Below are 12,644 nucleotides of genomic sequence, written 5' to 3'. Positions count from 1 at the left end.
TTTGTTCTAAGTATTGCTCCATTCTTACAATTTAGTTTTAATTCCTGCACGTGAAATATAAAGGATTTAAAATGATTGTTAGAATAACGTGGAAAATAAGGTAGCAATCTGTTCTATGCTTTACGCAGAGATGGAACATACTTATATGTGCTGCGATTGCAATTTATTTCGTAGAACGTAGTAACAAATACTTGTGCCGTGCAGCGTACATACGTTAGACAAGGTGACACAAAATGAGAGCAAATAATACTCACTCAAAATGCTAGTATAAAATTTTTAAATAAAGCCGCTTAAGCCACGTGTCCACGAAAGCAAAAAGGTATGGATTAGCGATCACTTCCATTAGCAAACGGGATTCACGTTGTTACAATTCTATTAGACGTTTTTACGGTTTACGGTTCGTATAAGTCTACGGTGTTAATTATTCGATTACACCTACTGCATAATAGAGTTCAAATCCAAAAGTGGAAAAGTGTAGATAAGCTAAAGCAGAATAAGAAATGTAAGATAAATTTATTTTCAACAACGTTTGAAACGCGTTGTAGGTACATGTTCAGACACAAATAAAGGGATGTGCCTCAGACTATTAGCAATTAGAAATCCTAGAGAGGATGAAGACACATCGGAGATACGGTTACTGCAGCCCACATCCGTCTTCTAACACTTAATGCCTGAGGATAGGAAGCTAGGAAGAGTTCATTTAATTAGTACTTACATCGTTACATTCGATACCTACAATAAATATTGTAGGTATAACAGTTTCTCGTTGATGCTTTTAATTACAAAAGTAGTTAAGAAACATTTTTAGTCAGATGAGTTAAATAATTGCTATTATGTATACATTTCTTTTCATTGTTCTTTTATAAAGCGAAAGTTTATGTTAAAACAGTTGATTTATTTTCTGAATATAAAACATTTTTATATGCACACAAAAATTGTAAAAATCCATTTCTTCATGCAAAAGTCATAAGACTGTTATCAAAAAACAGTTGTTTTTGTAGACCGTTAGATCTGTATAACGTTAGAGCTGGTATTTGGGAGCGGTTTAATCACGCCGAATACGCATCAGATGCGCGATTAATAGCAAATGTTTTGTCACTTTCAAGAGTCTCACTCCGCGCGAGATTGAATGCCGCTTTACAGAATAGCAAAATCTCGTCCACTATTGCCCGAACGTTCAAATTATCGACATAGCGTACCTAATGTCGATTGGTTAAATACCGATGTGTCCAATTTGAAAGCAAATTAAACGGACGATATGAATCGAATGATGCCGACATTGATATTTAAAATATTCTTAGGTCAAAACAAAAAAAAAATGTATGCGTGTACTAGTGTAGGTACACACGTAAGAAGTAATGAAATGGTCTTTATGACCTTATTTTTCAAAAAATAATTTACTATATGCAACTTTACAGAAATACTTCGAATCACGCGTGGTAAGGATAAGAAAAAGTTGACGCGTAACGGAAAAATGTCACGCGTAACGAAAAAATGTTACACTAAATTTTTTCCAACCCCGAAGAAGGTTCACTTCAAAAAAAAAAAATGTGTGCGAGAATTAGAGTACACACGTAAGAAGTGAAACTTAGGGATAAGAAAAAGTTGGCGCGTAACGCAAAAATGTCACGCCTACGGCGTAACGCAGAAATGTCACGCCTACAGCGTAACGCAAAAATGTTACACTAAATTTTTGTCCAACCCTGATAAAGAAGTTTCACTTCAAAAATATGAGTGAAAATTAGTCATTTGGCTTTGTTAGGATTCGAGTTGTAATACAGAACTCAATAATAAAATAAAAGCCTTGACGAGTGAGTACATTTTACATTCCGTTTAACCTGAATGTATCACTAAAGTTTGGAGTTGTGAATGTAACTGAGACTCAGCGCCAGATCTTAGCAAAGCGTGGCAAAGCTAAGATTTTTCTCTAAAGGCAAGATCCCGACTATTACCAAGAGATCCGTATTCAAGTCGCTTTTTTCCTTTGAGAGCAACGATTCTACATTAAAGCCACTAGAAATTATTACCATTAAATACAAGGTTTTTCGTGTTAATTAATTGATCCGATTGTTTTTACACTTTCACACTTAGCATTGTTCAGCACAAGTTGCTTATAATTTTATGGTGTCGTCCATATCGTTAGGCGATAGAGAATAACAAATTATAACGAACATTGAAGGTTTGTAAAAAATACTATAATTACCCACAGTCGAGTCATATAAAAGTTGCTGTATGCCATAAGGTTACAATTTAGCGGTAAAAGTCATTTATGTACCGTGTAATCACTTCTGTATCCTATTATTATTATTGAAGGCAACCTGCATGAAAATGTTTGAAAATTACTTACGAGTTCAAAGCTCATGTAAAAAACTGATATGAAAAAAAAGCTAAAAGATGATAATTATTTCGTTACAGGTGCTCCAAACGCGCCTCGACCATTCGGCGACGTGCCACCAGCCATTCAATATGCTTTCGACGACATGGTGCAACCCGTCCCAGAGGTTGAGGCTGATTGTTAGTGGATTAGTCATTTACTTAATAGATAATATCTTAAAGGATATATATCGAGGTTAATGCCGCAAGCGTGTATATTGCCCAGATATTATATTGTGCAAATGCACGTGCATAAGTACCAACATAATCCTAATTCTAAGGAAGCAATAATATCATTTGCAATTGGCAATTCCTCGTATAGAGATAAGATCTCGTGTTCTCCAAAGCACCAATTATATCTAACCTCTCACTGTTATAATGCGCTTATTATAATATCTACATTCTTCATATCTACCTATTTAATTAAAATCTTTCTGAATGTCATGTGATAAAGAAGTCGACCTGTTTCTATGATAAAAAAACAAGTGCCAAAAACATCGAAACTAACAAAATAATTCCTACGTAACATTTCCAGTCGACAAACTAATACTGACCGCTCGCCAGAAGCTCAACGTGCTCATACAAGCTATTTCGAAAATGGAGGTCACGAGTGAAGTTCGAGCTAATGCCAACTTGTTCTACCACAACATACTCGCAAGGACCATGCGAGATAATTACAAAGAAGAAGTTGTTGCCGAAGGAGGTTGGTTTATTTACTTTCCAGTAGTTTTTTAAATCAAGCGCTCGCAACACTATTTCCAATTTTCATGGGAAAACCGCAAAAAATATAGCAAGTAATTTTATTGTATAGCTCGCCCCTGGTAAAGGAACTTCAAACACTTTTAATGAGTTTTTCCGTTAATAAAATAAATGAAACTTAAAATTAGTAACATTTTCCCTATAGTATTTGTATAGATGATGGTCTATTGTGGATATTCGAGAGATCTGCCACACTCTCAAATATGAATATCCCCCTGTTCCCGCCCCCCGCTGTACCCTTTCAGCCAAAAAGTGTTGTTAAATCGGGGGCTATTCGATGGGCTCTTCACTCGTTTAAAATCTGCTATCCTTTGTTTTTTGTGTACTATGTGCGGTTCTATAACCCTATAGTTACAGGCATTTTTAACGAGCGATCAGTTAATGATAAACTATTATACTTCATAAAGTTTGCTATTAATTAATGTCGGTGTCATTAGCGTCATTGTGCTGATTTCATAACCACGGAATGCAAAAAGTCCCAAGGTTAGCTTTTAAAATCATTTATTTTAATGCACATAATTTGACTATAATATAATCTCGTATTAACTTAAAGCGTCAAATGAGTCTGACGATGGATTATATTTACAACTGAATATCGGATTGCATACATTACATTTACCGTATTTACCGTGCGAGACGCCTAAGGCGATTCGCTAAGCTTATATTGTGCCGATATCTTCTGCAATCGCTTCACGGTGCATTTACATCAAACGAACAAAGAGGTAGAGCAAGAGGCTTCTGTCGTGATCATATTTTAGTACAAACGAAAACTCGTATTCAGTGTGGTTCAGTATTAGAAAATTTTAAAGAATCTTTTCGTACTCAGGACAACGAAAGAATGCTCTACGCCTGTTTACACTAAAATAATTTGTTATAGGTAGTGGGTTTAGAATGAGTATTCGATCGTTTGATGTAAATGCACCGTAAAACATAATATCTACACGTCTTTTCAGTTTTCACATCGACATGTTACAGTTTTTAACCGACTTCAAAAAAAAAGAGGAGGTTATCAATTCGGCCGGTATGTTTTTTTTATGTATGTACACCGATTACTCCGAGGTTTCTGAACCGATTTACGTGATTCTTTTTTTGTTCGATGCGGGATGGTGTCGAATTGGTCCCATAAAAATTTTATTCGGATAGTAGTTTTTATTTTACCATTTTACCCAGTAGTTTTTATTTATGAGCATTTTTGTCTGTAGGTATTTGTAAATTTTGCAAGTGCAAGTTTGAAGTCGGTTGTTTTTAACGCAGTTATCACTTGTGAATTAATAAAAATAACTCCTTCAGATCATCATTCATGCCAACTACATCCTAGTAGGTTCCTAATAATTTGTCAGTACAAATTTACTTGCTGTTTAAGAAACACAACATCATAATATTATCAGTAATTATGCTCTTTTCACTGTACAAGCGATAAATTTGGCTGAACAGGAGGAACAAAAATAATAGCGCAAAACAAAGAAAAATATTATTTCGTTCGCTAAAGTTAGATTTAAAACCGTGAACTTGTGAATATCTAGTGCGTGAATATATCCTTCGTGGTGTCATAAATTATTTTCCTAGGTTTTTAAACGTCGGTATTTACCTATATTCCTTCCGGTTGACATTTTCCATTTTTTTGAACTCGTACACCTCGATTTTAATGAGATGTATTTATAGACAATACAGCCTTCAACGGCAGTATTTTATAAAATGCTCGTAATTTAAAAGTTTTGGGTATAAACATTAAATACGTATATCTATACTTTTTTTATTACATTAAAGGCAAATTCAATGAAAACAATTACAGCCTGAATAAACAAATAGCAAACCGATGCATTTATAATAATAGTAGGTACATTCGAAATATATTTTTTTCACTGTGAAGTGAAAATTGGAAACTTTTTGTTCAGAATTTAATCTAAAAGTCTAAGTTATAATACTGATACTGATTTACTATAAAATATACTAATGAATAGTTTTATTTTTATTATATAGGTAACAGTCATTAAAATTATTTGTTAAGAGAATTTTATTTAATTAAAAACAATGTTAACTTAGATTTTTTACTTCTACTGCCTACGCTCTCTTTTTTAAGTAAATATCACGGAAAAACAACAAAAAAATATCTATAAGATCAAGGTTGCGTGATCTAAATGTTTTATTTTTAATTAAGAATGTAAATAATAAAAGGAGGCGTAGTTAAGGGGCGAACGAGTGCAGAAGATATTAGCAAGTCGCCTTAGCTAAGCCGGACACATACAGTTTCGTGAAGTGTGTCTTGTGAAATATTTTTGAAGGCGCGATGAGAGTAAAATTTTAAGGTCGCGTCATGGCGATACTGTCACGTCATGGAGTTAGTCGACGATTTTACTATCTTCAAAAATACGTACAAAATAAAAAGCGCATGTACCATTCTATCATTCCGAACGGAAATACACCTATGACGTTTGGTTCGGTTTATTCGGTTTAAATAAACGATAGCCCCACGGAATTCTGAATCTGAATTCTCGATCAGGAAACCTAACGTGTACGCCCGGGCTTAAAGTTATATAACAACGTCTATTTTCAGTTGTCATTTATTTAATGATTTTTTGTTTGTTGTATTTGTCTCCGCTTAGACACTTAGATTACAATAACATTGGAAATCTACAACAAAAACACGAATACCCGGGCCATGGAGTGGAGGCGTCCAACAAGTTACATTTATTTTTAGATTACCTATGTAAAGTAAAACATTGTGTTGGCATTCTCGGACTTTCGTGACATTATAAGTTTTCAGATATTATTGAGACTACTCTTGTTGCAGTTCAATCTTTAGGTCTGTTTAATAAAATCTATTTGTGGTTCTTATATTTAGTAGCTCTATAAGTATTTGAAATGCTTTACAAATTTGAATCGCAAATTTAATTTCGTATAATAGTTATAATATGTTAATTGTATTTAGGTGTTGTGGGGAGAGTTTATAGCTAAAGCAAATACAGGAAATTGAACGACATAATATTTCTGTTTGTTATGCGTAATATTGAAACTAGAATTCGTAGAATGTGTTCGACAACTGCAGACAAACCTAACCATTCTTATTAGGAAATGCAAGTTGTATGTGAATGTTGAATATGTAATCTTATTATTACCATCTCTTATTGAAATTGAGATATTTCGAAGAAATAAGATACAATACATAAAATTCGTCCCACACGGACTTTCATGGATCTTAATATTCAAGAACCTTTGGATATTTCTGTACTGCTGTCGTCTTCATTTCATTAAAATGACCTATAACTTATAAATGTCAGCTCTATGTATGTAGGTAGATTATAGATACAGTATCAATATTATTCAGAACTGATTAAGATTAAAATGTTTCAATATTTTGCTTCCATCTTGTTGAATTCGTGACCCGCATACAAATGCATACTGAAACATTTATTACAGGCTTGATACGAATAAATCGTTATTGTTTTCAGGCTTAATTGAGTTCGAAATGGAAGACCCGAACGTTCCGAGCCACGCCGTTATTAAGCTGAGAAGTAAGCAACTGGTGGAAGCTCAAGTGAGCGAGTTTGATGTACCCGATGTACCGGCCAAGAAGTGATTTGAAGTAATGCGAACAAGTTTTAATAGGGCCTGGGAAACAATTTATAGTGTGTCTTTATTAGAAATCGTCATATATATCAAGTTGTATTTGTATAACGTTGCTTAAATTATGCGTTCTGTATGTGTAAAAAAGTATGTGCAATGTGCATATTGTGTAATGCAATAAATTAGTAATTTTAACGACTTGATTTTTATTTAAAAATTGTAGAGTAATAGTATAGAGTTTTTGAGCTGGCTATTACTTCTTTCGGTCAATTTGATACTGATATCTGAAGAAGTCTTATTAAATTTTGGAAATAAATTTCCCTTTAAATATAAAATCTTGAAGGTATTTGATCACATCTGATAGCAATAAGAGGCAACTAACTAAGTATATTTTTTTAAATACATGAAAAAATATAGTAGTTTCAACTATAATAGATACATGAAACAGATTAGGTACCTATGTTATAAGAGAAAACTGGTATGTAGAAAATTGGATCGAGATTGAGACAATGATTACACAATTAGTGATCTCTTACAAAGCCGAGATGTATGGGGGGGCGCTACTCGCTACTCTATAATAATGACATCCGCACAAAGGATGCATGTCACGTACTCCAAGAAGTGCTGAGGGTGGTGTAAAATGTCAATTACCACCTACACCTTGTTTAAAAGGCACAATGGAAACACACGTCAGGCCGTGTCACGGTCATGGCTGTGTTGTGACGGGAATGCTATTTATTACAAAAATTACTTTCGCCCTGTTGAGTGCCTGTTAATGAACCTAATGGATACTCTTTGTCAGGCTTTGTTTAAATTTCAAAGATTTCAACAACATGGGGAGACAGGTTGTTTTGTCTTTTAAGTAAACAAAGCCGTTTTTACGCGTATTACTTGTGTTTTTCTTTGGAGTTCATTATGCAACTGCATGCAAGCTCACGGTCTATATTTTTAATATAAAATCTTGAAAGGAATCCGAGGTGAGATGTCTTTTAAAAATTGTTCGAATCCTCTCTCATTAAATATTTTCTGAATAATGATAAGTATTTGAAAAACGGTTATTTAGAAATTCAGTGGTAGCTAGATACAGGAATAGGATTTAAATATGTTGATAGTCAATCGAGGCCTGGACCAACATTTCTATTATTAAAAAAAAATAGGTTTTCGAATTTTCTAAATTCTACTACCCACTTCAAGTGTAAATGTGTGTACTTACAGCATACGTTTTAGCACTATTTAAATTACATATATGGAGATATATTTGAAATGAACTGAATATTGTGCTAAATAATATTTCATCATATTATAGTTACAGCTTGCAGGGGCATCACAGTCTATACCGACAACTTCATATTGTCGATAATCAAACGATCGTTCTGTCTCTGCAGCTATGGATACACCTGTTAACAAAGCTTACGGAACACTATATTATCCATACTAATATTATAAATGCGAAAGTAACTCTGTCTGTCTGTCTTTTACTCAATCACGCCTAAAATACTTAACCAATTTGCATGAAATTTGGTAGGGAGATATTTTGATACGCGAGAATGGACATAGGCTACTTTTTATTGCGAAATATGTATGACGGGCGAAGCCCGGGCGGTAGAACAATGTTATCAAAGTTATGAGAACCAAAAACATTCTTTGATTATTTGTTTAAATAAGTTTGTATCAAATGTTTCATCCCACAATAATCCAACGCTACTTAGGGGCTTAAATCGATCATATAAATCCTGCACATTTCAATTGTATTAGGTACAGAGATAATGAGCTTATCTTTCATCAAGGTACCTACCTAAATTCTAGTTCACTATAGTCTAATTGCTTTGGTACAGGTGAATTTCCTGAGTGCGTTACAGGCGCTGCTAGCAATTACATACATGTACTACTATGTACTTTAGGCACTCCAAGATAATCGTGAAAACAATTTAAGGTTTTGATTATAATAATGATAGTATTATTGAAATCGTACTATGCATCTCTCTCGCCTTTACAGTCGGTACAGCTAGGATAGTTTAATAAAATGTAAGTCGATTGCTTGGCTTTGAACTCCGCGGCTGCATCATAAATATACATATTTATTGTTATATCTTTTTATTGCATAATATATTTTGAATCTTCAGCTTGTGGCGTAACTTAAAAATACTTATCCTGTGTAATGGACGATTGCGACACAAAATAATTGGTCATTTGTACGAAAATGACGGTTCTTAAGAGATTTTCAGTTACTTTGAATGTAATTTGTTGGGAAATCTTATTTTGTCTACAAATACTTAATGACAACGGTTAATATCTAGTGAAAAAATTAAACTAGATTAATTATATATTTGATATTGTTCCTTCAGAATTGTCCTACAGTGTATAATACTATTGCATTCATCAGATCATAATCAGTCAACTGAAGTTTATTTTCTGAAGCGTGCCTAATATTTAATAGCAAGATACATGAGAGAGCTTGTAATTAAAGCTTCCATATTGGATTTTAGAATTAATATTTAATAAAATACATAATATAGTATAATAATTAGATATCTACGTTCGAAAATGAATACTTATATTGTATTTTAATAAAATAATTAAATTACATGACGTCGAGTTATACCTCAAAAAACAAAACAAAGCACGTAGATTCTTACAGATATGAAACAATAAGAAAATAATAAATATGAAGTTATAAAAAGTAGGTACATATTATATTATTAAAATTAAATTATTAAAAGCGTATTGCATTTACAAGACCATTGTAGTGTTCCTCTCAACTCAACTGTGATTGTGCAGTGAACGTAAACATCAATCGATACGGTACATACAATATTCACGCCGTACTTACAACCACGACGCACTCGAAATCTCGCCCGAAACATCTAAGCCCGAAACGAATAAATTGAACTTGTCGTTTAATATAATATCTACTTTTAAACACACGAAAATCAAGCGAAAATCTGTTGCGCAGCTTTTTGATTTACAGTGTAAACGCATAGCTTGGAAGTTTGTATGGTTTTTCAAACTGAAAATTTCAAGTACGAATAATTTCACAAGGTTTCTAACTACCTACGTATGGAGCGTTCATAATAATTAGATGTTATGAAAAATGTCTGACGACGAGCCTTAGTACATGCATCTTCTTTTTACTTTTATGAAGAACGAAAGAAGCGGCTAAACTTAATAATCGCGTAACATGTTGCAGTAATCGTCATTGACAATGACAATTATTCAAAGTGCCGCAAGCGCCACAATGATTCCAGAACAATTTGCAGCTAATAACATATTAAGCGGCTAATTATCCATTCAGATGTTCTTAATTGTTAAACGTATTGATTTCTGTTGCGTTAAAGATTTCAATACGCATTGTGATTTTCTGTAATTGTAGTAGCATGGTTTATTATTTGTATGACAATAGTCCTCAATATTTTTTCGGTTCTGTAATATTTTCGAACATTAAAACATAGCGCCTTATAATTTTTCCATGTCTGAAACTCCGATAAGTGCATAAAAATAATATATGCTGTGATGCGCAGGCTACGTCTACACAGCGAAAAGATTATAATATGCTTTTAAATCCATTTAATATTTGTTCGCTATATGGAGCAAATACCGCGGCTTCGCTCGCGTGCTCTACACGTTATCACTTCGCAGTCCTGTAAACGAATTCTCATCTCTATTACATTCTCATTTAGTTTTGTCATCTTGATAAAAATAATTCCTTTACTCAAGTTTAGTTTATTTCTTTAGTAGTATTTATAATATTATAAATTAACTACAATAGACACCTTAAGCAGACGGCTGATTTCCATTTTTAGCTAAGATGTTTGTAGGTAGCTTAAATATAGTTATTAATTATGTAACGTAAATATCGACGGTAAATATTATAATGATGCAAATTATATTTCGTTAATAGTGAGTTAATATAAATCGGTCACTAAAAACCATTTAAATGATTTCCTCTTATTCAGAAGTTGGTTGAAAACATGTGGCTTGCCGCCGCTGCGGTTAACAGTATTGTTTCATTTATTTCTATCGTCACTTTTATCACAATGTTAATTATACAATAATTACACATTATCGATTGTGGTTACCGTTAATAATCACAACTAACTAGGTACTTTTTTCAGTAAAATGTGTTTACAAAATACGGCTTGTCTTGTTAGAGCGACACTTCATCATAATAAAACAGTAAACACCTATCATTAACAATCTTAAAGTCAATATTTGATAGTGATGATGTAGGAAGCGACGGTGTGCCGCGACCGAATAATCGCGCTATTATATTGAAAACATCTGTGTTTTAAGCCTTGGGTTATTAAATACTTAAACATTTCAAAACCAATATCGAGAACTATAGATAAGAAGAAACGAGCGAAGATATATTATCAATGATAATATCAAGAGTATAATATTATAATATGCACATCGCTGATGAAATATAACGTTATTAAGAAACATAGATTGTACGCACTCGTCGATATATTTTTATAATACTTGGAATAGATAATTATTGCTACCATGTATTTTTTAATATCCATGTTTATTCGCACACTTGTCACATGTTTGCATCCTGGACATGTAGAGTGAATTGTGAGTGAAATTTCTTATCGCATCGATCAAACACGTCGTTAAACGTTATACCTACTAAAATAATTTTATTTCTTATCCTCAGTGGACTGTTCGCCGCGCATTGGTTTTGTTGATAGTGTTATCGTAATATGTTTCCTTCACTATGATAAACGAATCGTACCTGTGTAACGTCAAATGAGCTACTGATAAAATCTTTATACCCATAAGAAATACTTTAGTGTATCGTGACCTACATGTTTCGGTGTTGTTTGCGTGGGCTAGTGTATAAAATTAAACTGTGTGAATATGGATAAGTTCAAACAAAAACTAAAAAAAGATAAGACGGCGCAAAATAACACTCAAGATAAAAAGGAAATGTTAGTGGCTGACGTGAAGTGCATCAGAGAGAACCTCAAAATAAGGGAAATTTTACGGAACGTAAAAATGAATCGAAGCATGCGCTTAAAGGCGCCACCGGGAAGCAAAGTCATGAATAATAAAGATTTTACGGACAATGAGGATTTTTTCGAAGAAAACCTTAAAGAAGAAGACGATAAAGAACAGGAGCCACCATGTGCTACGAATCCTGATGTAATTATAACGCATACAGATTTTTCTGATGATAACATCAATGGCTCAACTGAAGACATCGAAAAAAGTGATATTGAAAGTGAACAGATAGAAGAAAATAGTGATAGTGACAAAAACATCCCAGAAGCAATATCCGCCAGTATAGAAGATAATGATATAAATAAGTTGGAAAGTTATGAGCCCATCAGGAGGAGTGATTCTGTTATCCCAGATAATAGATCTATTCAGCAATTATTAAATGATATGCCAACCAACAAAATCAGGGATAGAAAGTTATCTCTCGATCAATCAACACTTAACCGACGAGAAGGTTTTACTCAATCAGAATTAGACTTACACTCATTGGGTAAATCCCCACTAGAGCGGAAATCCTCTTTCTTTAGGAAAAAAATGGATAGCTTTTTAAGGAACACTACAGATCTATTTAAAAGGCAGTCTTTAACCGGAAAATGTCAACCAGTACAAAGAAGAGGTTCCATGTCTGTTTCTATGCAGTCATTGAATGAAAATTGCAGCAGTTCTAACGGGGATTATCAAGATGAATCTGTGCAACAAGTAAGTGTTTTATATTAATCTTGCATCTTATTTGAGAAGATAATAAGATGGCCAATGTAAATGATAGTTATCCAACGCAGTCGCCCTAGGCTTCGTTCGTTTGACATCACGGCCATAGTTTCCTAATATACAATGCCGCAAGGCGAGATAATTTCTCCCACAATGAAGATAATCTTAGTTATATTTATTAACATTTTATCATTATTATATAAATAAGATTAGTTGCCCTCCCTCACCATTTCTTAGTT

The 12,644-nt window shown here is 33.4% G+C and overlaps 2 protein-coding genes across 2 annotated transcripts in view; both read left to right on the top strand.

Annotated features, from left to right (window-relative positions):
• The window catches only part of LOC123705074, a 28,106-nt gene extending 21,233 nt beyond the window's left edge, over positions 1–6,873 (top strand). The window contains exons 9-11 of the mRNA XM_045653669.1: positions 2,416–2,514; positions 2,909–3,076; positions 6,582–6,873. Coding sequence (XP_045509625.1) covers positions 2,416–2,514; positions 2,909–3,076; positions 6,582–6,709 — 395 coding nt within the window. The 3' untranslated portion in view covers positions 6,710–6,873. The remainder of the gene's footprint in view (positions 1–2,415; positions 2,515–2,908; positions 3,077–6,581) is intronic.
• Positions 6,874–11,407: 4,534 nt separating this feature from the next.
• The window catches only part of LOC123705174, a 62,631-nt gene continuing 61,394 nt past the window's right edge, over positions 11,408–12,644 (top strand). The window contains exon 1 of the mRNA XM_045653837.1: positions 11,408–12,396. Within this exon, the coding sequence (XP_045509793.1) occupies positions 11,557–12,396 (840 nt within the window). The 5' untranslated portion in view covers positions 11,408–11,556. The remainder of the gene's footprint in view (positions 12,397–12,644) is intronic.

Source organism: Colias croceus, chromosome Z, assembly GCF_905220415.1.
Source record: "Colias croceus chromosome Z, ilColCroc2.1".
NCBI classification, from domain to species: Eukaryota; Metazoa; Arthropoda; class Insecta; order Lepidoptera; family Pieridae; genus Colias; species Colias croceus.
This window is presented reverse-complemented; position numbering and strand designations above follow the sequence as displayed.